Below are 26,842 nucleotides of genomic sequence, written 5' to 3'. Positions count from 1 at the left end.
GCAGCCCATGTAAACCCCAAAGGTGCTTTTTCAGGAGGCAACAGGCAAACAGACTTTCTTTGTATGATACCGATTTTGTAATTTTATTATTTCTACCTCAGACCTTTTCCCATTCTGTTATGGTGATGCTACGTCCTATATTCCTACTCCAGGCTATCATGTTCCCTTTTACAATTTCTTCTAATTCTACTTCTAATAAATAATTATAAAATTTGGTTATATTTTTTTTTGCCTGATCCTAATAAAATTTTATCTAATCGCTGGAGTTTATTGTTAATTCCAAATTCTTTCTTGTCCTGTTTACTTTGAATTTGAAGATATGCCCACCGATCAATTTTTAATCCCCGATCTTGAAGGTCTTGCCACAATTTCAGATTTCCTTGCGTAGCCAATAGGTCCTTATATTTAATCATTTTAGTAATATCCAGATTATTTGGGTGAATCGTCGCCTCCATTGTTGAGATCCAAATTGGTATTTTTAAATAGTATTTTTTCCGTATTTTCTTCCAATTAGTCAATAATGAATCTCTGATTAGGTGTCTGTGAAAATATTTCTGGCTAGTTTTCCCAACATCCCATAAAAAAGCATGCCACCCCCTCTGCAAGTCATGGCCTTCTAAGAATAATATTTTCTTATTGGTTAAATTCACCCATTCCTTCAACCATACTAAAGAGGTTGTATATAATACAACTCCCAATTTGGAAGTGCCAGCCCTCCCCTGCTCTTCATATCTGCATTGCCTTTAAGTTTATTCTAGGTTTTTTCCCTTGCCAAATGAATTTTACAGTTATTTTATTAAGTTCTTCAAAAAAAATTTATGTACTTTGATTGGGATTGTCTGAAATATATATAGGAATTTTGGAAGAATATTCATTTTAATAGCAGCAATCCTGCCTAATAATGAAAGTTGCAGTTTGCCCCATGTTTCTAAATCCTTCTTTACCTGCTGCATCAATTTATCATAATTATTTTCCTTAAGCGTCTTACAATGTGCTGTCAACCATATTCCTAAGTATTTAGCTTTCTTTATCACTTGTATTCCCATAACTTCTTCTAGTTCTAATTTCTGTGTTTCTGTTAATTTTTTGGTCATTAATTTTGTTTTCTTCCTATTAATTTTTGGTCCTGCTACTGCTCCAAATTGTTCTAATTCATTCATCAACTTTTGTCCTCTTTCTATTGGTTCCTCAATGAAAAAAATCATATCATCCGCAAACGCTTGCAATTTATATTCTTCTTCCTTAATCTGCTTTCAAATCCTCTTTAACATATACTGCAAGCCCTTTCTTTTTCCCTGGGTCTGCTGGTATGGTGAATAGCTTCCCTAATTTCAGACATTCTAAGTATTTTGCAACTGATTTCTTTATATGAGTTTCTTGTAGACATACTATATCAGCATTTTGTTTGATTAGTTTGGCTATTATCCTTTTCCTTTTTATCGTCGAGTTTAAACCATTTATATTAATTGATAGTAGTTTCTTTTCTTCTTCCATTTAATTAGTTCTGTTTCGCTCTTTGTCTTGTAATGGCTCCAGTCTCTCCTTGTGCCTGAAGATGTGTCCTACTTTCTTTTCTCTCCTGTTGTAATTGAGTATTTCTTTGATTTCCTAAAGTTCCATCTCTGTTCTTATGATAGCTTTGATCTTCCTGGGAGTTTGTTTCCAGTTCCTCCTTACTGCTCTGGTCTTCCGGGCCTACCAATCGTTCATAAAATTCCTGGGCCTTTTCCATGGAGTCTATTTTGATTTTCCTTTCATCCCAAGAAACTAACATCCCCTCTGGGATTAGCCATTTAAATATGATTCTTTTCTGATTTAGGTAAGCTGCTAAGAATTTATATTCTCGTCTTTGTTCTCTTACTCTTCTTGGTATTTGTTTGAGAATCAAGACTTCTTTACCTTTATACATGATTATTTCATCTCTTGACATCCTATATATCAGTGATCCCCAACCTTTTTGACGCCGCGGCCCGGTACCGGCATCAGCTGGGCGCCGCGCCGGTACCGGCATCAGCTGGGCGCCGCCATCTTTTGATGAAAAAGTGCTTCCTGTGACCTCACGGAAGCACGTTTTCATCAAAAAGGCGGCGCTAGCTTCGATGAGCTTTTCGGGTAGAAATGGCTTTCTACCGGAAAAGCTCACCGAAGCGCTGGTGCCGCCATCTTTTGATGAAACGTGCTTCCGGTGAGCTTTCTACCGGAAAAGCTCACGGAGCGCTGGCGCCGCCATCTTTTTGATGAAAGCGTGCTTCCGGTGAGCTTTCACCGGAAAAGCTCACGGAAGCACTTTTTCATGAAAAAAAGATGGCGGCGCCAGCAAGCTGCCGGTAGAAGTTGTTCCACGGACCGGTGCCGGTCCGCGGACCGGTGGTTGGGGACCCCTGCTATATATGATATCCCGGACACTCCTTCTCGCAATTATTATGATAACTTCAGGGTTTCTAAGTATCACCTGTGGCGCCGCACTGTCTCTGTTCCGTCAGCTCCGATCTTCTTCCTGTCTCCGATTTAATAAAGACTTTCAGCATAAAAATTGAATGAAATAGTCCAAATCCTCCACACCTTCCAGTCACCTTCCAGCCACTGGATTCCTTTCTATTAATATCGGTGTGATATATCTCCCAACCTCGTAAGCTTCCCTTTTTACTCGTTATTGTCCTCTTTCTTTCTTCTCTCTGCCAACTCTCTGCCACTTTCACTTGCGGCAAACAGACTTTCAACCCATGGTCTGCCATTTTCCCTCTGGAAATCCGTTCCTACTCCCACACCATTCAAAGTCTGTTCATCCCAAATTGTACAGTCTGTAGAGATTCTCAGTCATCCAGGTCGCAGTTGTCCCAAAGGTGCTTTTTCAGGCGGTAACTGGACTTTCTTGTTTTTTTTCTTTTTCTTTTGAAGACGTGTTGTTTCTCCTCCAAGAAGCTTCTTCAGCTCTGACTGGATGGTAGGGAAGGAAAGGATTGATACTCCTTGCAGACAAGCTGGTCATTTGCATCCTTTTAGAGGGTCGTTGAGGCCATTTGGAGGGTCACCTGAGTAGTGCAAATAGTTCCTGTGGTCTGTCATTTTTTTCCCCTCTGGAAATCCATTCCTATTAGTGCTAAACCCCCAAGTGGCCTCAACGACCCTCCAAAAGGATGCAAATGACCAGCTGTCTGCAAGGAATATCAATCCTTCCATTCCCCACCATCCAGTCAGAGCTGAAGAAGCTTCTTGGATGAGAAGCAAAATGTCTTCAAAAGAAAAGAAAAAAACCCAAGAAAGTCCAGTTGCCTCCTGAAAAAGGACCTTTGGGACAACCCAAAGATTCTGTAGGGCCCATGTAACTTTGCATGCTTTGCAAAACACAAACCGCACACAACGCAGCTGAAGGAAGGCATGGCTCCCGCCCCGCTCCCCTCCACTCCCCTTTCTTTTCAGGGTGCCGCACAAAAAGGGTTTTTTTTTGCAATACAACATAACACAACACACACACACTCAACACACACTGCCCTCAAGAAAAAAAAAAAGAAACTGCCGAAACCCGGGATCGAACCAGGGACCTTTAGATCTTCAGTCTAACGCTCTCCCAACTGAGCTATTTCGGCTGATGTCATCCTGGCTCTTCGTCCTCCCCTTCAAGACCCGGAGGCCCATTTTCCCCCTTTCAGTCTCCGGAGAACAAGCAGGGTTGCGTGTTAGGGGGGGTTGTTTTAATCCTTCTCCTTGTATCTGTTGCATTGTCAGCCGCCCCCTGCGAGAGACTTGAGGGAGGGAAGGAAGGAGCCTCAGAGGCAAAAGTCAGAGAATTTAATGAAGGAATTAAAAAACAAACAAACCTTACTCTGCGGGGGTAGAAAGCATGTGCGGCTTTGGTTAAGAGTTTCCCCCCCCCCCTCGTTTTTGGAATTTACTTTATTGGAAAAGAAAACATCAAGCCTCCCCGTCGGGGAATCGAACCCCGGTCTCCCGCGTGACAGGCGGGGATACTTACCACTATACTAACGAGGAGGAGCTCGAGCGCTGTCTTCCGAAACAGGTCAGTTAAGTTGCGCACATGCTGATTCCATGCTTGTTCTCTCCTTCCTTCCCTCCCTAGTTCCTTCCTCCCTTCCTATCTTCCCTTCCCTCCCTCCCTCCCTCTTCCCTTCCTTCCTTCCTCCCCTCTCCCTTCCTTTCTACTTCCTTCCCCCTTCCTATCTTCCCCTCTCTCCTCTTTCCTCCCTCCCTTCCTTCCCTTTCTAGCTCCTTCCTCCCTTCCTATCGTCCCCTCCCTCCCTTCCTCCCTCTTCCCTTCCTTCCTTCCTTCCCCCTCCCTTTCTTTCTACTTCCTTCCCCCCTTCCTATCTTCCCCTCTCTCCACTTTCCTCCCTCCCTCCCTTCCCTTTCTAGTTCCTTCCTCCCTTCCTATGTTCCCCTCCCTCCCTCCCTTCCTCCCCCCTTCCTTTCTACTTCCTTCCCCCTTCCTATCTTCCCTCTCTCCTCTTTCCTCCCTCCCTTCCTTCCCTTTCTAGCTCCTTCCTCCCTTCCTATCGTCCCCTCCCTCCCTTCCCCCTCTTCCCTTCCTTCCCCCTCCCTTTCTTTCTACTTCCTTCCCCCTTCCTATCTTCCCCTCTCTCCCTCTTTCCTCCCTCCCTTCCTTCCCTTTCTAGTTCCTTCCTCCCTTCCTATCGTCCCCTCCCTCCCTTCCTCCCTCTTCCCTTCCTTCCTTCCTTCCCCCTCCCTTTCTTTCTACTTCCTTCCCCCTTCCTATCTTCCCCTCTCTCCTCTTTCCTCCCTCCCTTCCTTCCCTTTCTAGTTCCTTCCTCCCTTCCTATGTTCCCTCCCTCCCTCCCCTCCCTCCCCTCCCTTCCTTTCTACTTCCTTCCTCCTTCCTATCTTCCCCTCTCTCCTCTTTCCTCTCTCCCTTCCTTCCCTTTCTGGTTCCTTCCTCCCTTCCTATCTTCCCTTCCCTCCCTCCCTCCCTCTTCCCTTCTTTCCTTCCTCCCCCTCCCTTCCTTTCTACTTCCTTCCCCCTTCCTATCTTCCTCTCTCTCCTCTTTCCTCTCTCCCTTCCTTCCCTTTCTGGTTCCTTCCTCCCTTCCTATCTTCCCTTCCCTCCCTTCCCCCTCTTCCCTTCTTTCCTTCCTCCCCCTCCCTTCCTTTCTACTTCCTTCCCCCTTCCTATCTTCCCCTCTCTCCTCTTTCCTCCCTCCCCTTCCTTCCCTTTCTAGTTCCTTCCTCCCTTCCTATCTTCCCTTCCCTCCCTCCCCCCTCTTCCCTTCTTTCCTTCCTCCCCCTCCCTTCCTTTCTACTTCCTTCCTCCTTCCTATCTTCCCCTCTCTCCTCTTTCCTCTCTCCCTTCCTTCCCTTTCTGGTTCCTTCCTCCCTTCCTATCTTCCCTTCCCTCCCTCCCTCCCTCTTCCCTTCTTTCCTTCCTCCCCTCCCTTCCTTTCTACTTCCTTCCTCCCTTCCTATCTTCCCCTCTCTCCTCTTTCCTCCCTCCCTTCCTTCCCTTTCTGGTTCCTTCCTCCCTTCCTATCTTCCCTTCCCTCCCTCCCTCCCTCTTCCCTTCTTTCCTTCCTCCCCTCCCTTCCTTTCTACTTCCTTCCTCCCTTCCTATCTTCCCCTCTCTCCTCTTTCCTCCCTCCCTTCCTTCCCTTTCTGGTTCCTTCCTCCCTTCCTATCTTCCCTTCCCTCCCTTCCCCCTCTTCCCTTCTTTCCTTCCTCCCCCTCCCTTCCTTTCTACTTCCTTCCCCCTTCCTATCTTCCCCTCTCTCCTCTTTCCTCCCTCCCTTCCTTCCCTTTCTAGTTCCTTCCTCCCTTCCTATCGTCCCCTCCCTCCCTTCCTCCCTCTTCCCTTCCTTCCTTCCTTCCCCCTCCCTTCCTTTCTACTTCCTTCCCCCTTCCTATCTTCCCCTCTCTCCTCTTTCCTCCCTCCCTTCCTTCCCTTTCTAGCTCCTTCCTCCCTTCCTATGTTCCCCTCCCTCCCTCCCTTCCTCCCCCTCCCTTCCTTTCTACTTCCTTCCTCCTTCCTATCTTCCCTCTCTCCTCTTTCCTCGCTCCCTTCCTTCCCTTTCTGGTTCCTTCCTCCCTTCCTATCTTCCCTTCCCTCCCTCCCTCCCTTTTCCCTTCTTTCCTTCCTCCCCCTCCCTTTCTTTCTACTTCCTTCCCCCTTCCTATCTTCCCCTCTCTCCTCTTTCCTCGCTCCCTTCCTTCCCTTTCTAGTTCCTTCCTCCCTTCCTATCGTCCCCTCCCTTCCTCCCTCCCTCTTCCCTTCCTTCCCTCCTCCCCTCCCTCCATTCCTCCCTTGTCCCATCTCTTTCTCTGTCCTTCCTTCCTTCCTTCCCTCCCTCCCTCTTCTGTCTTTCCCATAAAACAAAAACCGTCCAATCCAAAGGCCCAGCTTCCTTTGGGTGTCCTGCTGCTCTCCAAACGGGGCCCTTGCCCCCCAAGAGGAAGGAGAAGCCTCCCGAAGCAGCCCCAAATCCTGGATTCCGCCCCCCAATAGTTGCAGCTGTCCCTGGTTACCCTTCTCCTCCACCCCAGAGACCCGAGCAGGAGGCGCTTCTGTCTGCACGGGAAAAAGTTGCACGTGAGAAGAAGGAGAGAAAATAGGAACAGTTTTGGAAGGAGGGAGGGGGGGAAAAAAGGTAACAATGGAATAGCTTTGTATTTCCCGCTGGAAGGGTTTTGCCCGGGAAGGGGATGTAGCTCAGTGGTAGAGCGCATGCTTTGCATGTATGAGGCCCCGGGTTCAATCCCCGGCATCTCCACACTTTTTTTTTCTCCCCGTTCAGTTGTTTACGACCACAAGAGAGCGCTCTCCCCTCAAATTTCTGTCGTTAAGTGAGGAGCTTGTTAACTTTGAGTTTTGGCCCCCGTTTTAAGACTTTTCTTGCCTTGTTTGCTAAGGAAATCATTGCAGTTGATAAGTTAGGAACCCAGCAGTGAAGTGAACCTGGCTTCCCCATGGATATCTACACTGCTCAAAAAAAATAAAGGGAACACAAAAATAAGACATCCTAGATCTAAATGAATGAAATATTCTCATTAAATACGTTGTTCATTACATAGTTGAATGTGCTGACAGCAAAAATCACACAAAAATTATCAATGGAAATCAAATTGAGCAACCCATGGAGGTCTGGATTTGGAGTTACACTCAAAATTAAAGTGGAAAAAAACACTACAGGCTGATCCAACTTTGATGTCCTTAAAACAAGTCAAAATGAGGCTCAGTAGTGTGTGTGGCCTCCACGTGCCTGTATGACCTCCCTACAATGCCTGGGCATGCTCCTGATGAGGTGGTGGATGGTCTCCTGAGGGATTTCCTCCCACACCTGGACTAAAGCATCCCCCAACTCCTGGACAGTCTGTGGTGCAACGTGGCATTGGTGGATGGAGCGAAACATGATGTCCCAGATGTGCTCAATTGGATTCAGGTCTGGGGAACGGACGGGCCAGTCCATAGCATCAATGCCTTCGTCTTGCAGGAACTGCTGACACACTCCAGCCACATGAGGTCTAGCATTGTCTTGCATTAGGAGGAACCCAGGGCCAACCGCACCAGCATATGGTCTCACAAGGGGTCTGAGGATCTCATCTCGGTACCTAATGGCAGTCAGGCTACCTGTGGCGAGCACATGGAGGGCTGTGCGGCCCCCTAAAGAAATGCCACCCCACACCATTACTGACCCACTGCCAAACCGGTTATGCTGGAGGATGTTGCAGGCAGCAGAACGTTCTCCACGGTGTCTCCAGACCCTGTTATGTCTGTCACATGTGCTCAGTGTGAACCTACTTGTATCTGTGAAGAGCACAGGGCACCAATGGCAAATTTGCCAATCTTGGTGTTCTCTGGTAAATGCCAAACGTCCTGCATGGTGTTGGGCTGTAAGCACAACCCCCACCTCTGGATGTTGGGCCCTCATACCACCCTCATGGAGTCTCTTTCTGACCGTTTGAGCAGCCACATGCCCATTTGTGGCCCGCTGGAGGTCATTTTGCAAGGCTCTGGCAGTGCTCCTCCTGACCCTCCTTGCACAAAGGTGGAGGTAGCGGTCCTGATACTGGGTTGTTGCCCTCCTACGGCCTCCTCCACATCTCCTGATGTACTGGCCTGTCTCCTGGTAGCGCCTCCATGCTCTGGACACTACGCTGACACACACAGCAACCTTCTTGCCACAGCTCGCATTGATGTGCCATCCTGGATGAGCTGCACTACCTGAGCCACTTGTGTGGGTTGTAGACTCCGTCTCATGCTACCACTAGAGTGAAAGCACCGCCAGCATTCAAAAGTGACCAAACCATCAGCCAGAAAGCATAGGAACTGAGAAGTGGTCTGTGGTCACCGCCTGCAGAACCACTCCTTTATTGGGGATGTCTTGCTAACAGTTTGATTTCACAGAAGTGTGATTGACTTGGAGTTACATTGTGTTGTTTAAGTGTTCCCTTTATTTTTTTGAGCAGTGTAGAATAACAAGACCTGGAAGGGACCTTGGAGGTAATCTAGTCCAACCCACCACCCAAGCAGGAGGCCTTACACCGTTTCTGGACTTTGTCAGAATGGCACAAAAGGGGACCCTAGGGACACAGCAACGGTCATAAAATGAATCGGCTGCCAAGCATCTGAATTTTGATCCGGTGAGTATGGGGATGACACAAAGGTCGTAACTGTGAAAAATGGTTGTACGTCATTTTTTCCCAGTGCCATTGTAACTTTGAACCATCACTAAATGAACTGTTTTTAAGTCAGGGACTACCTGTATAAATCATAGAATCCCAGGGCTGAAAGGAACCCTGGAGGTCATCTAGTCCGACTCCCTGGCCGAGGCAGGAGTTCTTACGCCATCTAAGGACAAATGGATGTCCAATATTCAGCCAACTGATCCAACTTCTTCTTTTGCATCCCATTATAGGTAGTTCTTGACTTAGCATTGGTTTAAGTGACTGCTCAAGTTACAACAGCGCTGGAAAAAGTGATTTAGGACCGGTCTTCGCACTTACGACCGTTGCAGCATTCCCCACATTCGTGGGCTCAAAATTTGGGCATTTGGCAACTGGGCATGTATTTACGATTGTGCAGCATGCCGGGGTCAAGGAATCTAGATACAGATTAACAGAGTTGGAATTGACCTTGGAGGTCATCTAGTCCAACCCCCCACCCAAGCAGATGATGGCCAGCAATGTCAATGAAAGCAGGAGACCCTACACCAATTCTGACAGATGGCAGTCCAGTCTCTTCTTGAAAGCTTCCAGGGATGAAGCTCCCACAACTTCTGAAGGCAAGTTCTGTTCCGTTGAATATAGAATGCCAGACTTGGAAGGGACCTTGGAGGTCATCAAGTCCAACCCCCTGCTCAAGCAGGAGAACCTACACCATTTCTGACATGTCCAGGAAGCCTCTTAACGTGATTCTCTTTAACCGCTGCTGTCAGATCCGTGTATCTGCCATTCTTCAATGGAAGAAGGGGGGCGGTTGGTACAAGTAATCCCTTTTTTTAATGTAACCTGAATATCTTAATTCTTGTATTGAATCTGTATAACTTGCACACAATATACAACTGGGGACTGGAGCCCAGAGGCCTGGAAACTTGTCCCCTCTTGGAGAGATAGTGTGGTGGGATTCAAATATTTTTTACCACCGGTTCAGTGGGCGTGGCTTAGTGGGCGCGCTTTGCGTGCGTGCGCGCTGCGTGCACGCCAAATGCGCACTTTGCGCAGGGGCGTTTGCGCAGCCGCATGAGGTGTTCTAACTTGCTGCCTGCAAGCCTTGCACGATCCCAGTTGCTTCAGCAGCTGCTGTGCGGCCAAAGCAGCTGCGCTTCAAATTCAGAGGATAAAGGTGAGCGTGAGAGCCCAGGTGGGCAGGTGGGCCCAACAGCAGAGCCCCTGAGAGAACTGGTTCGGTCTCCGCTGCTCATCGCTGCTACCGGCTCTGCAGAACCGGACCGAACCGTTAAGAATACCACCACTGGAGAGATAGCAAGAGGAGAAGGGGCCATAAAAATTCCAGCTCCGAAAGAAGCTTCCTGGGAATCTTTTCTCAACTACATTCCCAGAAAAAAAAAGGGAGGAAATTAACATGTTGCTTCTTTGTATTGACAAAATCCACACCGGAATAAAGGGAGGGTCCTTTATCTATGTTTATCTATATTTATCTATATTATTTATCTATATCATCCCTTTATCTATGCTGCATACTTGGAAGGATATCAGATCCTTCTTTGAATGTGGACTTGCTGTCTTCGTTTTCAATAAAGAATTCCTTTTGAAATACCCAGTTTTCAAAAGTTCATTCTTATCGTTTGAAGGGGAGAGTCTGGGCCTTTACAACTGCAGTGCTCCACTGAACAATGGCGCCAAAGAAATAAAACTGGGCATGGCTTGCTTTGCAACAGCACTGCTTAGCAGCGGAAATTCTGCTATTTACAATGGTTGCAGAATCTGTTCCGCTGAATATAGAATAACAGAGTTGGAAGGGGACCTTGGAGGTCATCTAGTCCAACCCCCACCACCCACCCAAGCAGGTGATTGCCAGCAACGTCAATGAATGAATATATAACGCTGTTATTGGCCAAGGAATGGCTGAACCAGTGGATTGGATGAAAACCAATTTATTTCAGAAAACCCTTTGGGGTAATATCCAAATACGAACAGGAAATGCTTCCGTTGTTTTTCTAAATAATTACTATAGGGGATTTTTAAGGCCAGAAGAGGTATAGGAAAATTTAGGAGATTTCCCTCCCCAAGACATCCATCCGTCTTCTTATATTTGTAATTTTTTTTTGTTTTTACAAGAGGCACTGGATACCAAGTAAATCCATTCGACTTCATTCTTTCCAACTGGATGATCAAAAAAAACCCCAAAACTGGAGTTGTTCCATGGACATTTTTACAACTGCAACTGGGATAGAAAGCAACCATATCTGGAAAGAAAAATCTGCTCATTGCACCAGCCACAAGCATTCAGAATAAAACCTCTGGATGGTGTGCATGTCTAAACAAAGGAAAATAAATAACCAAACACTAACAGCAAATGTTCATTCAGCTATTTACAAATAGCTGTGGCACCCTGTGGATACAAACTGAAAAATGCCATGATGAGTGTCTTTTAAACGTAAAGAAATAGGTAAAAAGATATTCAAAACTGTAGGTTTTTTTCCAATATGAGGTGACATATTAGAATATTCCCTTTCTTGACATTTATCTCTTACAAAACTTGGAATAACTGTAGTTAGTTGTTTGGTTGAAATTTATAAAGAGCATATATGCTCTACTCTGCTAAATCTTTATGTTTGTGGCTCAGGTTATTTGTGTGAACCAACCTATTGGGACGTATATTTAAGCCAGGTTTCTGGGGGAAAACATAATCACCGTGGCTTAGCCAGAAAACCATGATTAACGTAAATGCTGCTTAATGGAATGCAAGATCCTTGCCACTGAAATCCAGGGTTTCCCAAACTTTGCTAGCTGGGGGAATTCTGGGAATTGAAGTCCAAACTTCTTAAAATAGTGCTCAGGTTGAGAAATATTGGATGAGCAGCCATAGAGTCTGTTCTCAAGAGAAGCCTGGAGGATTCTGGGAGTTGAAGTCTTAAAAAGTTCCCAAGGTTGGAAAACTCTGAATTTTTTTTGTATGAAATGATGTGCATTGTTTTTGTTCACTGGACAGCTGCTGCATTCAGCACAGCTGAACATCTGCACGATTATTATTTTTTGCAGGTCGCAAATATCACGTGTTGTGCTCCTTTGCAGGTCACAAATTGCACACGTTGCCCCTTGGGATGACAAATGAAGAAAGGTTTAATCTTTCTTCCCTTTCCTTGTGCAATTACGGATCTTGCTTTTCCCCAGGAAAATCTTCATGGGCTTTTCGGGAAGAACACAAGCTGGAGAGTTCCTGGCTCAAACATTCACCGCATCAATGCACCGGAGGCCACATTTTAGCAATTTCCTCGTGAGTGACTTCTGGAACCCACTGGCAGTATTCAGCCAATAAATCTGAAAGGAGAAGATTAAAATTGGAGAAAGGAGTGAGCTGTCAGTCTGCTGTGATTAAAAGTTTCCATTCCTGAATTTAGCTTGCAATCGTGATTCCCAATGACCACAGGTTATAAAACAAGTCTTTAGTGGCAGAATAAATAAATTAAAAAAAACAAACTGAAAAATTAAAAAATAATAATTTTAATGCTTACATTTTGGATTTTTCTTCCAGGCTAGCTGTAAAGTGTCCCGGTTATCAGCATTTTCAGAAACGAGCGCTTGAAGCAAAGATTCTGTCCTGGGCTGAAGTCTATAAGGAAAATCAATCCCAAAGGGGCAAATAAAACCAACTTTTGATCAATCAGTGTGCGGCAGCAGCCAAAAATGCTAATACAGTCCTTGGTTGTATAAACAGAGGCATAGAATCAAAATCACGTGAAGTATTAGTGCTGCTTTATAAAGCCTTGGTAAGGCCACACCTGGAAACATCCAGTTTTGGTCACCACATTTCAAAAAAGATATTGAGACTCTAGAAAGAGTTGCAAAGAAGAGCAACTAAGATGATTAAAGGCCTGGAGGCTAAAACATAATAAGGAACAGTTGGAGGATTTGGGTCTGGCTAGTTTAGAGAAAAGAAGGACTGGGGGGGACATGATAGCCAGTCTTCCAGTATTTGAGGGGCTGCCCCAAAGAAGAGGGGGTCAAATTATTCTCCAAAAACCTGAAGGCAGGACAAGAAACAATGGATGGAACCTAATCAAGGAGAGAAGCAACCTGGAATTAAGGAGGAACTTCCTAACAGTGGAAACAATTAATCAGTGGAACAGCTCGCCACCAGAAGTCACTGGAGGTTTTTAAAAATAGATTGGATAGCCATTTGTTTGAGCAGGGGGCTGGACTAGATGACCTCCCAGGCCCTTCCAGCTCTATTCTGATTCAATCAAAGGTAAGCATGGGAGCAAATGTAACAGGTCCCTGGCTCTCTGGTGTGGAAAGAGACAGATACACAATTTTCACACCCCATACACAAGTAGAGGAGAGAAAGCTCACAACTTACTTGGACCAGGTCTTCAGCATCGTGACTGGGCTCGACAGCAGGCAACGGCGGTAAGCCGCCAACAATTTCACAACCTAGGAAAAAGAAAAGAGAGCCGCTGGATTAATCTATTTATTTGTGAATTCGACACCCTGATGAATTTATTGAATTTATTCAATCACTCGTCACCAACTTCTTAAGCTGCTGTATTCATATCCAAGTAAATGCAGTCTCCCCCCCCAAAAAAAAAAGATTTAAAAAAATGTAAAAGTAGGAAATTAATGGCCTTCTAGTTGTTGCTGGATCACAACTCCCATGTGCAGCTAATTTGGCTACTGCTGGGTGGAGAACTTGGTATTTGTAGTCGAATGCAATTAACGGGCGGGTCTAAGGTTGGGGAAAATGCTTAAAATTCAGTGAAAGTCTAAAACAGCAACGGATCATGGCAGAGGACGAGATACAGATACAGTCCTCATCTTATGGCCATTGGTTCAGAGACCATTTGAAGTTACGATGGGGCTGAAAATGGACTTACGACCAATTCTCACTCTTATGACTGCATTTGACAGTTGCAGGGTCCTGGGGCCACATGATCGCCATTCCCAGGTTCGCTTAATGACCACAGCAGAAAGGCCATAAAATTGGGTGCAATCGTATTGACAACTCGCTTTAAGGTTGCGTCGCTTTAGTGCTCTAAGTTCCGGTCCCAACTGTGGTCGTAAGTTGAGGACTGGCTGTAAAAGCGAGGCTGGCACTCACCTTTCCTTCCAGGAGAAACCTGGCAAAATGTTTGAAACGATCAAGGCCTTCGGGATAATCAACCTCCACCGCAGGAAGCGCCCAACCGACCCGATCTGTAGGAAGAGAAGGGAGCTGAACGAATATACAGGTATGTTGTGGCCCGCCGGTGGCTGGTGGAGCCGGCAGCAGAGTCGGACGGTAGTGAGGAGGTTGGGCAGGTCCTGGAGGCTGAGGAAGGCTCGGACAAGGGCTCTGCATCAGAGGCAGAGATGGGGCCAGGGCAGGCTGGCAGTCATCAGTTGCCTTCGGGCTCAGACAGCAGTGAGGCGGAGGAGCAGCTGGAGCCAGTTCCCAGCCTGCGCATGCACAGAGCTGCCAAAAGGAAGGCACAATTATGAACTCAGGGTCGACATGGGAGTAAGGCCACAGGTGGACTATTTGTGATGCATTGTTGAATGTTCAGGTGACTGAATTGCATGTTTAATGAATAAAAGAGCTAATAATAATATCAATGATATTTGTGATACATTGCTGAATGTTCAGTTGACTGTGTTTCATGTTTAATGAATAAAGATAATAATAATAATAATAATAATAATAATAATAATAATAATAATAATAATTTGGTTCATTGACATTGTAATATCTGGTGATGCACGAATTGTAGACACGCAGCAAGAAAAAATCACAAAGTATCGGGACTTACTAATTGAAGTTGAGCGACTTTGGAAAAAGAAATCGTGTGTTATCCCAATTGTAATTGGAGCCCTTGGAGCAATACCTAAAGGGCTACCTCACTAATTGGAAATTCTGAATTTATCAGACTTGAATACCCTGATTCTACAAAAAACCACCCCACTTGGAACAGCTTATATCCTCCGACGCTACTTGAACAGTTCCTAGGTTAGGACTTCACAGTCAAAGGCTGTGAATCTCACTAAAGATTTAATAATAACAATAACAACAATAATAATAACAATAATAAACTGACTACAAGCAGCAGCATGACAAAGTCACAACAATGGTGCATTGGAAGATCTGCAAGAAATATCATTTGCCTGTAAGCAAGAACTGGTGGGACCATAAAATAGAAAAAGTCATAGAACATGAATAAGTGAAATTGCTCTGGGACTTCAGAATCCAGACAGACACGCACCTACCATATAACACTCTGGACTTAACAGATGTCGATAAGAACGACAAAAAAGTCTAGATAGTGGATGTGGCAGTGCCTGGAGACAGCAGAATAGAAAAGAAAGAACTGGAGAAGATAACAAAATACAAAGACCTACAAATAGAAATGAAATGACTGTGGCAAAGGTAAGCAAGGGTAGTACCAATAGTACTTGGGTGGGTGCAGTTCCAAAACAACTGGCGCATCACTTGAACACCATCAATGGCATTGACTAATTTGCCATCAGTCAATTGCAGAAGGCAGCTTTACTTGGAACAGCTTCCATCCAGCGGCGAGATTTGTAAACGCCATTAAACTTCCATATTCGCTTATCCCAGGTCCTGGGTAAGGACTCGATAGGTAGACAAAAATGCCAAACCCAGTCTGAACATCTGGCTGACTGTGCGATGAATAATAATAATAACAACTTAATTGCTACAGGGATTCGCTCAACAAGTCATAATTCATTTAACAACTGTCTTGTTGAGCAGTGCAAATTTTGGCCTGACTTGCAGTCGTAAGTCAAGGACCACTTGCACAATAATATAGAAAGTGGTTCCGAGGCACACAAGCAGGATTTGCCAAAGGTAATAGAATCGCAACTGAACTTCCGTTTCTTTTGTGGCGGACTGGTAAGGAGAAAAGAAAGATAATTTAATTTCCTGGGGAAAAGCAGACTTACAGAAGACGCTGGGCCTGTGGCAACGGACATGGCCAGTTTTGGGACAGCAAAATGGAGGCGGCTCTTCCAGGGGCTTTTCAAAATGGCAGTAGGGGGGCAGGAGAAGAGGGATCCACTCAGGTTCAATTGCCGAAACCCCTTCAGAAGGGAGACAAGCCAGAAAAGGAAAATTGGGAGAAAGCAGAAGTTTAGATCGGCTAAAAAGTGACACAATACAAATGATAATTTCCTAAGCTAATATGGTTGCAATATATTATTTTCGGATTATTTGGAGGTGTCTTTTCCAGAGTTGGGCTGCTGCCGGTTCACACCGGTTTAGGCAGACTGGTAGTAAAGATTTGGCACAGTTCAGCGAACTGGCAAATCCCACCCCTGGCTGCCCCCACCCCTGCCCATTTTTGGGGCTGTTTTCAGGCCGTTTACAGGGCCAAAACCGACTTGAAAATGGCCCGAAAAACAGCCTGAAAAATGGCCCAAAACCCAGGCCATATTGGGGGAATTTTGGGGCCATTTTTCAACTGTTTTCTGGGCCAAAAACACCCCCCCCAAAACACCCTGAAAATGGCCTGGGTTTGTGGCCATTTTCAGGCTGTTTATCAGGTCATTTTCAAGCTATTTTCTGGGACAAATATGGCCTGAAAAAACTGCCTGAAATTGGCCCCAAAACACTCTGGTTTTTGAGTCATTTTCATGCAGTTTCTTGGGCTATTTTTGGCCCAAAAACAGCCTGAAAGTGACCTGAAAATAGCCCCCAAAACAGCCTGAGAACAGCTTGAAAAACGGCTGAAAACAGCCCCAAAACTGGCCAAAAAATCAGGTGGGAGCGGGACCATCCAGCGGTGGGATTAGCCCCAATTGGCTGAATCCCACCTCTTCCTTTGAGGCGAGTGGCCGGGAGGCGGGGCTGGGTGTGACGAGTGATGTCACCCACCCAGTCACATGACCAACTGGCCCCGCCTACCGGTTGTTAAAAAATTTGCAGCTCACTGCTGGTCTTTTCTCTCCCCTGGTGTAGATTCTTTTCTTAAAGGAATATTAAAAAAAAAACCACACACACACAGAAGGCAAGGAAGGGAAAAGAGGCGCCCGCTCACCTTTCATGTACATCTTGGTGGTTTCAACGATTTCCTGATACACCACAAACTCCGGGAGCTGCTTAAACAGGATGGAATTGGGGTGGATGAAGACCGGATCGTCCAGCAGTGGTGTCTAATTGGGGGAGGGGTGGGAGAGGGAAGGAGGGAGGGCAGAAATAGGAAAAGAAAAGAAAGAATTAAAAATTCCCATCTAGCGCCAACCAACAGCAACCTCATCTATGCAGCTAAAAGTCCTCTGTAAAGATTATGTGACATTTTACAACAATACTACCTACTTATCGTATTATATTACTTTATGATATCTATTAGTAAACCAGCAACTATTAAGTATAACATACGAGGAACATTTTTCTTCCTCTCTCTATTCCTTTATTCCTTTCTTTTCCCCTTCTTTCCTTCCCTCCCTCTATTCCTCCTTCCCTCTATTCCTTTCTTCCTTCCCTCCCCTATTCCTTCCTCCCTCTATTTTCTTTCATTCATCCTCTTTCCTCCCTCCCTCCTTCCCCTCCCTTCTATTTCTTCCTTCCTTCCCTCCCTTATTCCTCTCTATTCTTTCTTTTTCCTTCCTTTCTCCCCTCGTCTATTTCTCCCTCTTTATTCTTTCATTCTTTTCCCTCCCTCCCCCCTTCCTTCCTTCCTTCCTATTTTAGTTTCTTAATTTGTTTCCTCTACTTTTAGAGATGGCTTCAATTACATCTGTCCGTGTTTCAACACACTGGGTTGTTCTATCTACCTTTTTTCTTCCAATTTGTACATAACATTGATTAAATGAATTCCAGAAGCAAACTGCTGGCACTTAAAAAGGAGTCTGAGAGGCAGACCTTGTAGCCGTTTTTCCACTTCTCATCAAGGAGTTCGTCCGCCTGGATCCTTCGGGCGACGTGATCTCCCAATCCGGCCAGGACAATCTGCCTCAAGAAAGTGGCCTGTTCTTCTGTGGGGGGCTTCATTTGGGGGTCAACGAAGAGCTCTGAACCCGGGCAAACGGCATTCACTTGGAAAGGAACATACGCACACATCAGAGGTGGCATTCAGCCGGTTCTGACTGGTTGTGGAGAACCGGTAGCGGAATTGTTGAGTAGTTCGGAGGACTGGCCAATCCCACCTCTGACTGGCCCCGCCAACCCCATCTATTCTCTCCTCCTGAGTCCCAGCTGATCGGCTGGGTCTCCTTTGGTTGCCCTGAACAGGAGAACAGAGCTGGAAAGCAGGTTAGTGGGGTGGGGAGGGAATGGGGATTTTGCAGTATCCTTTCCCTGCCACGCCCACCAAGCCACGCCCACAGGACCAGCAGTTTAAAAAAAAGTGTTTGAATCCTCATCACTGGTACACATACACATATCAAGATTGTGAGAGTCAAGGGACGGACGGAGGTGGCCCCACCTGAATGATGCTCCCAAGACAAGGAAGAGCAGGTCCCAAGGAAGACAGCAGGTGTGGAGTCTTACCTGCCGTGGTGAGCTGCCCGCGCAGCCGCCGGATTTCCACCATGGCCTTGTAGCGCAGGCCATTGGAGCTACAGAAATGAGGAGTGCATCCTGCATACTCACAAGCCCCCACGGCTCCTGGAGTAACGGAATAACAGCATCTCACTGTCAGGAAATTTCTCCTTAGTTCTAGGCTGCTTCTGTCCTTGCTTAATTTCCATCCGTTGCTTCTTGTCCTGCCTTCAGGTGCTTAGAATAGCTTGACCCCTTCAGCAGCCCCTCAAATATTGGAACACTGCTATCATGTCACCCTTAATCCTTCTTTTCATTAAACCTGAATCCAATTCCAGCAACTGTTCTTCATATGTTTTAGCCTCCAGTTCCCTAATCCTCTTGGTTGCTCTTCCCTGCACTCTTTCTAGAGTCTCAGCATCTTTTTAATCGTGTGGTGACTTATAAACTTATAAAGTGGTACTAACACTTCAAGTGATCATGGGGGGGGGGGGTCTCTTATTTCTGATGGAAACCCTTGACCCACTGAAAGTTTACATCCCCCAACTCAACCGACAAGTAGATAGATCAGTTTTACCAAGCATCACCATGAGATCTCCCAGCTTCTGGGAAGGTCCTTGGCCAGCCCAAACCCTTTGCATCTGTGCCATACGGGCTCTCTTCCCTTTCAGGTTCTCATGATCTTCTTCATTCAGGGCAGGCCTGCATTTAAAAAAAAAAAAAAGAATAAATGAAGGATTCGATGAAACAATCGTTCCATCATGCAGGCCACAGAAATGTCCCTAGTTACTGATTTTGGGTGGAAAACGAATGTTTTAGAGGAGGGGAGAGTGAAATGTAGAAGGAATATGCGATAATTGGAGGAATCTTAAGTGTCAAGTTCTCAGTTAGCTTTATCAAACTTTCCAAAAGAAAAAAAAACTGATGTTTCTTTCTACCATATTACTAAATTTGCAGATGATACAACAGTGGTGGGATTCCTCTCCAGGGAGGATGAGTCTGCCTGCCGAGATGAGGTGGATCAATGGTTGCTTTCGTGGTGTGGCGACAATAACTTGGTCCTCAACACCAATAAGACTAAGGAGCTTATAGTGGACTATAGAAGGAACAGATCAGACATCCAGCCCTGGCTTATCAATGGAGACCGAGGGAAGCAAGTGGCCAGTTTTAAGTTTCTGGGTGTTACCCTAAAAGAGGACTTGACCTGGGGGGCTCACATTGCAGCCCTGGCCAAAAGGGCCCAGCAGAGATTATACTACCTGAGACTTCTCAGAAAACAACAACTGAAATGAAAAACTGCTGGTGACCTTCTACCGCTGCACCATAGAGATTATCTTAACTTCCTGCACCTCTGTATGGTTTGCCAATTGCACAGGGGCAGATAGGAAAGCACTCCAGAGGGTGAATGTCATTGCCCAGAGGATCATGGGTTGCCTTCTCCCCTCTTTGGAAGAGCTTTAGAGCTCCCGCTGCCTTAAGAAAGTTCAAAATATCCTCAAAGATCCATCTCATCCTGGGCACCCTTTTTTTTTGAACTATTACCATCTGGCAGACGGTACAGAATAATAAAAACAAGGACAAATAGGCTGAAAAACAGCTTCTATCCCATAGTGCAATATTAACGCGATATCAGGGGTTTTCAATTCAATGTGTGGAGTGTGAGAATGTGTGTTTGTGCTTATTTTCATAGTCGTAAATTTTACACTTGAAGATGGTATTCGATTTTGTTGTATGAGGTGCAATGACTAAAATGACTAAACTCTTCCAAATCCATGGACAAATCGGTGCCATTTTGAAGAGTGTTTTTTTAAATCCTCAAACCAGGTTGGAGCCCATAAAAACCACTGAGTTTCTCGGTAGCCCCGCTGTGGCTTTACCTGTTGAACTCTTCAAACAGCTCCCTCACCGTCAAGGCCGAGACTAAGGCGATGGTGTAGGGCAGGCAGTGATGCTGTTGGCTCAAGGCCAGCATCTTGGCGTAGCGTGGGGCTACTGGGAAGGAGGCCATGAGGACGCCCAAAGGACTGATGGGACAGCTGAACTTGGCTTCCTGCAGCTTTCCCAACCTGGAAGAAGAAGGGAAGAAGAAGAAGGGCATTTGGAAGAGAGGGAAGGAAGGAAGGTTGTTAAACAAATGAAAGGTAAGTCAAGGATTATCTTTCGACCAAGTACTAAAAAAAAAATGGACTCCATCCCACCTGCTCGATGTTCAATCCTTTCTTTTGAAGAACTAAAATTCTTCAAATTTTAATTCTAAATTAAAGCTAATACAATCCTGGGTTGTATAAACAGAGGCATAGAATCAAGATCAGGTGAAGTATTACTAGCAGTTCGAAAGCATGTAAAATGCAAGTAGAAAAATAGGGACCCCTTTGGTGGGAAGGTAACAGCGCTCCTCCATACACCTTCGGCGTTTAGTCCTGCTGGCCACATGACCACGGAGACGTCTTCGGACAGCACTGGCTCTTCAGCTTTGTAACAGAGATGAGCACCGGCCCCTAGAGCCAGAAACGACTAGCACGTATGTGCAACAGGAACCTTTACCTTTGCCATTGGTGCAGCCCACACAAAATACAGAATACATCTCAATAATGAGACACACAGACTTCAAGGGATAATTAGGACTGCAGAAAAAAACAATTACTATCAATCTACCTTCCATTGAGGACTATCAACCTGCCTTCCATTGAGGACCTGTATGCTGCACGAGTCAAAAAGAGGGCTGTGAAAATATTTACAGACCCCTCACATCCCGGACATAAATTGTTTCAACTCTTTCCCTCAAAACGATGCTATAGAGCATTGCACACCAGAACAACTAGACACAAGGACAGTTATTTCCCCGAATGCCATCACTCTGCTAAACAACTAATTCCCCCAACACTGTCCAACTATTTACAAAGTCTGCGCCACTATTGTATTAATCTTCTCATCACTCATCACCCATCCCCTCCCACTTGTGACTGTATGACTGTAACTTTGTCACTAGTATCCTTACGATTGATATTGACTGTCTCCTAGTATGATTTGATTGCTTATCATATCCTATTACTATCATTAAGTGTTGTACCTTATGATTCTTGACTCTTGATGAATGTATCTTTTATTTTATGTACACTGAGAGCATTTGCACCAAGACAAATTCATTGTGTGTCCAATCACACTTGGCCAATCAAGAATTCTATCCTATCCTATCCTATCCTATCCTATCCTATTCTCTATTCTATTCTAATTCCATTCCATATTTTCTATTCTATTCTATTCTATTCTATTCTATTCTATTCTATTTCAATTCAATTCTATTCTTAACTCTTGACGAATTTATCTTTTCTTTTATGTACACCGAGAGCATTTGCACCAAGACAAATTCCTTGTGTGTCCAATCACACTTGGCCAATCAAGAATTCTATTCTATTCTATTCTATTCTATTCTATTCTATTCTATTCTATTCTATTCTATTCTATTCTTTCAATTCAATTCTATTCTTAACTCTTGACGAATTTATCTTTTCTTTTATGTACACTGAGAGCATTTGCACCAAGACAATTTCCTTGTGTGTCCAAGCACACTTGGCCAATCAAGAATTCTATTCTATTCTATTCTGTTCTGTTCTATTCTAAAAGAAAATTCCTAAATCCAAGTAAGTAAAAGAACTAGGCCACACATTTCCACATACATACATACAAAAATACTACATCGGTATAGACATATTACCTGTTACATTGGCCCTGTAAGTCTGTCCTATTAAATCTGATTGTGGTGTTGTGTTTCGTTTACAAGTCTAACAGCCCACGGATAAAAGCCATTTGGCAGCCTATTTGTCTGGCTAGCTATGCTTCTGTATCTCCTGCCCGATGGGAGGAGAATAAAGAAATGATGTCCAGGGTGTGAATCATCCCTCAGGATCCCTCCTCACTCTGCTGGGACAGCGGGACCTGGCAATTTCATCCAGCGTGGTTAGGGGGCAACCCAGGCAGCCCATATCCTGATATTGATTCAACAAGAAATTTCAACTGCCATCTGTCAGAAATGGTGTAGGGTCTCCTGCTTGGGCAGGTGTGTGTACATGTTGGACTAGATGACCTACAAAGTCCCTTCCGACGCTGTTAATCTATCTAAGGTCAGCTACTCCCACACCAGGACACGTCCGAGAGGGACGTCTCCAACGGATCGGATGCTGCGTTATGCAAAGGTAGATTCAGAATTGTACCCAACTGCATTTGTTCTAAGTTCTTCTAGTTCAGTGTTGGCGAATCTTTTGGGCAACGAGTGCGCACACTGGGGAGGGACCACCAGAAACTGGAAGGATACTGGGAAGCTGAACTTCCAGTTTCTGCATGCACACCGGCCACCTGGTCGGTCTTCCAGTTTCTGGCAAGCATGCACGCGCAAAGAGCAACAGCGGCTGGCAAGCCCTAGGTTCGCCATTTCCAGCATGCGAGCCGTAGGTTTGCCATCCCGGTTCTAGTCCCTCTCCGTCTTTCGTACCTTCCAGACGTGGCGGGAGGCTTCAAGGCACCGAGGGCGATCAGCAATTCCTCCGCAGCCTTCAGGGCATCGGAGGACGGAGGGGTAGGAAATGGGAAGTTGATTACCTGCAGAGAGGAAAGAGACGACTGAGGAGATGGAGAGATACCGTGCGGTGGAGTCCTGGGATGGTAGGAGGGAAGGACCTTGGGGGATGGAAGGAAGAGGGGCTTCCTAGTGAACAATCTCAGCCTTACAAGAAATAATTTAACTTTCTGCCCCCGCCAAAAAAAAAAAAAATGAAAAAAAGAACAAACAAAAGCTAGGAAGGAGATTGACCAAACTGAATGCAGGTAGTCCTTGACCTTATGACCACAACTGGGACTGGAATCAACATCGCTAAGCGAGGTAATCGTTTAAGTGAGCCATCCTTGATTTTATGACCATTTTTTTGCCATGGTTGTTAAGCAAATCAGAACAGAATAGAACAGAGTTGGAAGGGACCCAAGCAGAAGACCCTTATATCCCATTTCAAACAAGTGGCTGTCCAGTTTCTTCTTAAAAACCTCCTTCAGTGATGAAGGATCTACAACTTCTGGTGGCAAGTTGTTCCACTGGTTCACTGCCCTCCCTGTTAGGAAGTTTCTCCTTAATTCCAGGTTGCTTCTCTCCTTGGTTAGTTTCCACCCATTGCTTCTTGTCCTGCCTTTCTGGTGCTTCGGTTTTTTTTTTGGAAGCCCCTCAAGTAAATCCAGCTTTTCCTATCGGCTTTCAGTTCTGGAAAAGCTGGCAAACAGGAACTACCCTGTTTTGATCCCATGACCACAGGGATGCTGCAATGGTTGTAAGTGTGAGGACAGTCACAAATTCCCCTTTCCCTCGCCCCCCCAGGGACGTTGTAACTTCAAAATGAATGAACGGTTGTAAGTTGAGGAACACCTATCAAGGAAGCGCCTAAAAATACGGGACTCCCACCTTCTCGATGTTCAACGCTTTCATCTGCAGGATTAAATCGTCCACAGGCCGCCAGGTGATCTCGGGAGCAGAGAATGGCTCAAAATTGCTGAACACAGCTGAAGAATACAGCCTGGGACACACACAAAAGTGGACAACGGAGATCAAAGCAATCCTTGGAAAACAACAACAGCAACGAGTGGCTAACAAACATCTGTTTTTAAAGAACCGTGCTAATCCCCTTGTTGTGTTAAAAAAAAATCCAAGATGATTTTAGGACTGGGATGGTGACCGAAAGGGGTTTTAAAAAGGAAACCTAAGTGTGTGGGCAAATATTGTCCATATGTACACACAAACACACACCACGCACACACTAAGGCTCTGCCTTTCCAAGGAGCCAGCTGCCCAAATCGGAAGTTGCTACCTTCACTCAGTGGGTACCAAGGGCTGATCCTCAGAGCTAGGGAATTAAAGACGTTTTCCGGAAAATTTGGGCATTGTTAGAAGAGAATATTTGTAGTTCAGGATTGAACTGGGAGGTCCTTGGTGCTCTCTGAGCTGGGTGGTTTTTTTTGCAGACGTTTCATGACCCGACTAGGTAACATCATCAGTGCTAGAAGGGAGTGGAGATCAGGAGGAGGTGAGGAAGAGGAGGATTATTGTGGGGTCCTTGGTGCTCTCTGAGCTGGGTGGTTTTCTTGCAGACATTTCATGATCCAATGAGGTAATATCATCAGTGCTAGAAGGGAGTGGGGTTTTCCCTCTGTTTATAGCAATATCAATATCCCTTAGACCAGGGATCCCCAACCTTTTCGACGCCGCGGCCCGGTTCCGACATCAGCTGGGCGCCGCGGCCCGGTACCGGCGTCAACTGGGCGCCGCCATCTTTTTATGACGAAAAGGCGCTTCCGGTGACGCCACCGAAGCGCTGTTTCGTCATAAAAGATGAGCGGCGCTAGCGCTTGGTGAGCTTTTTCGGGTAGAAATGGCTTTCTACCCGGAAAAGCTCACCAGAAGCGCTTTTTTACCAAAAAAAAGATGGCGGCGCCCAGCAACCAGCGGCCCGGTAAGGGTTGTTCCGCGGCCCGGTACCGGTCCGCGGACCGGCGGTTGGGGACCCCTGCCTTAGACTTATATACCTCTTCATAATGCTTTACAGCCCTCTCTAAGCAGTTTACAGAGTCAGTGTCTTGCCCCCAACATTTTACCCACCTTAGAAGGATGGAAGGCTGAGTCAACATTGAGCCAGTCAGGACTGAACTCCTGGCAGTGGGCAGAGTTAAGGGAGGGAGGGAGGGAAGGAAGGAAGGAAGGAAGGAGGGAGGGAGGGAGGGAGGAAGGAAGGAAGGAAGGAAGGAAGGAAGGAAGGAAGGAAGGAAGGAAGGGCAATAGCAATAGCACTTAAGACTTATTTACATACCACTTCACAGCCCTCTCTAAGCGGTTTAGTCAGCCTTTTGCCCCTCAACAAGCTGGATCCTCATTTTACCAGAAGGCTGAGTCAACCTTGAGCCAGTCAGAATTGAACTGCTGGCAGTGGACAGAATTAGCCTGCAATATTTGCAGACTAACACTGCACACTATGGAAAGAAGGAAGGGAGGGAGGGAGGGAGAAGGAAGAGAAACAGCAATAGCAACAGCGCTTCGCAGCCCTCTCTAAGCAGTTTACAGAGTCAGCCTCTGCCCCCCCCAACTATCTGGGTCCTCATTTTACCCACCTCGGAAGGAGGGAAGGCTGAGCCAACCTTAACCCTGGTGAGATTCGAACTGCCAAATTGCAGGCAGCCAGCAGAAATAGCTTGTAGTCCTGCACTCTTAACCACGGCGCCACCGCGGCTCATCATACAAGGTATCCTGACTTACAACAGTTCATTTCGTGACCATTGAAACTTACAGCGGCACTGAAAAAAGTGACTTACAACTGTTTTTCACGCTTACAACCCTGGTAGCATCCCCGTGACCAAAATTCAGGCACTTGGCCAACTGGTTCCTACTTACGACCGTTGCTGTGTCCCGAGGTCAGGTGATTTCCCCCTTTTGCGACTTTCTGAAAAGCAAACTCAAGGGGGAAGCCACATTCTCATGAAAGCCGTGTTCCTACCTTATCAACTGCGGCGATTCACTTAGCAACTGTGGCAACTATGGTCGTAAAACGGGGCAAAACTCACTTAACAAAGGTCTCCCTTAATAGCATACATTTGGGGACTCAATTGTGGCTGTAAATCGAGGACTACCTGTATACAAATACCAGACCAACAATGAAGCAACAAAAACAGCCTAGTATAAAGGACACACACTGGGAGGGCAAACCATTAGTATATAAAAATAAGGGGAAACTCCACTTCCTTTCAGCACTGATGATGTTACCTAGTTGGGTCATGAAATGTCCACAAGAAAACCACCAAGCTCAGAGAGCACCCAGGATCCCACAGTACTCCTCCTCTTCTTCTCCTCCACTCTGCAAACCCTTCCTCCCTCCCTAACTCTGATGATGTTATCTAGTCGGGTCATGAAATGTCTGCAAGAAAATCACCCAGCTCAGAGACCACCAAGGAACCTACAGCCCCGCTCCTCCTCCTCCTGTCTTCTCCTCCACTCCACAAACCCCATTCAGTTCTAGCACTGATGAAGTTCCCTCGTTGGGTCATGAAACATCTGCAAGGAAACAAGCCAGCTCAGAGAGCACCAAGGACCATATAGTTGTCCCCCATCTTCTTCTCCACTCTACAAACCCTTCTAGCATAGATGATGTTCCCCAGTTGGGTCATGGAACATCTGCAAGAAAGCCACCAAGAACCCCGTCATTGTCCTCCTCCTCCTCCTTTGTCTCCTCCTCCACAAACCCCACTCCCTTCTAGCACGGATGATGTTACCTAGTTGGGTCATGAAACGTCTGCAAGAACACAACTGAGATCACACAGCACCAAAGACCCCATGGTCCATAGTCAAAAAGGGCATTTAGCTGACCTGTAACAGTGTCCTGGCTCTGTACGGCCAGCTCGTCCCGCCCGCTGGTTGGCCGAAGCCTGTGACGTCCACATAACCTTGAAGGACGAGATGCCGGTGACTTTGTCGTAGAACCGTTTCTTGACCTTCCCGCAATCAACCACGTATCTGACGCCCGGGATGGTGAGTGACGTCTCTGCCACGTTGGTAGCCACGACGCACAGCCTGGTCCCAGGTGGAGGCGGCCTGAAAACCTGAGAAGGGGGCAGGTTTCAACAGAGAACCATCTCACCAAAGACAAGAGAATGAAGTCTACTAAAGTAGTCACTCCTACAAGGAGCAACTGCAGTGATGTTCTC

At 46.0% G+C, this 26,842-nt stretch overlaps 1 protein-coding gene and 3 non-coding genes across 4 annotated transcripts in view; 1 reads left to right on the top strand and 3 right to left on the bottom strand.

Annotated features, from left to right (window-relative positions):
- Window positions 1-3,514: 3,514 nt before the first annotated feature.
- Window positions 3,515-3,587, bottom strand: TRNAF-GAA (transfer RNA phenylalanine (anticodon GAA)). The gene has a single exon. It is a non-coding gene; the product is annotated as a tRNA-Phe (tRNA).
- Window positions 3,588-3,918: 331 nt separating this feature from the next.
- Window positions 3,919-3,990, bottom strand: TRNAD-GUC (transfer RNA aspartic acid (anticodon GUC)). The gene has a single exon. It is a non-coding gene; the product is annotated as a tRNA-Asp (tRNA).
- A 2,672-nt stretch (window positions 3,991-6,662) lies between these two features.
- On the top strand, window positions 6,663-6,734 carry TRNAA-CGC (transfer RNA alanine (anticodon CGC)). Its single transcript has one exon. It is a non-coding gene; the product is annotated as a tRNA-Ala (tRNA).
- Window positions 6,735-10,561: 3,827 nt separating this feature from the next.
- The window catches only part of DHX37 (DEAH-box helicase 37), a 36,125-nt gene continuing 19,844 nt past the window's right edge, over window positions 10,562-26,842 (bottom strand). The window contains exons 15-27 of the mRNA XM_026690063.2: window positions 26,505-26,737; window positions 23,559-23,670; window positions 22,605-22,711; window positions 19,993-20,181; window positions 18,693-18,817; window positions 18,125-18,241; window positions 17,498-17,670; window positions 16,674-16,788; window positions 15,580-15,717; window positions 13,742-13,836; window positions 13,004-13,077; window positions 12,159-12,256; window positions 10,562-11,964 (exon numbers count right to left, since the gene is read on the bottom strand). Of these exons, the coding sequence (XP_026545848.2) occupies window positions 11,885-11,964; window positions 12,159-12,256; window positions 13,004-13,077; window positions 13,742-13,836; window positions 15,580-15,717; window positions 16,674-16,788; window positions 17,498-17,670; window positions 18,125-18,241; window positions 18,693-18,817; window positions 19,993-20,181; window positions 22,605-22,711; window positions 23,559-23,670; window positions 26,505-26,737 (1,656 nt within the window). The 3' untranslated portion in view covers window positions 10,562-11,884. The remainder of the gene's footprint in view (window positions 11,965-12,158; window positions 12,257-13,003; window positions 13,078-13,741; window positions 13,837-15,579; window positions 15,718-16,673; window positions 16,789-17,497; window positions 17,671-18,124; window positions 18,242-18,692; window positions 18,818-19,992; window positions 20,182-22,604; window positions 22,712-23,558; window positions 23,671-26,504; window positions 26,738-26,842) is intronic.

Source organism: Notechis scutatus, chromosome 13, assembly GCF_049901735.1.
Source record: "Notechis scutatus isolate UNSWTSFEM ecotype Mainland chromosome 13, rNotScu1.2, whole genome shotgun sequence".
NCBI lineage: Eukaryota > Metazoa > Chordata > Lepidosauria > Squamata > Elapidae > Notechis > Notechis scutatus.
This window is presented reverse-complemented; position numbering and strand designations above follow the sequence as displayed.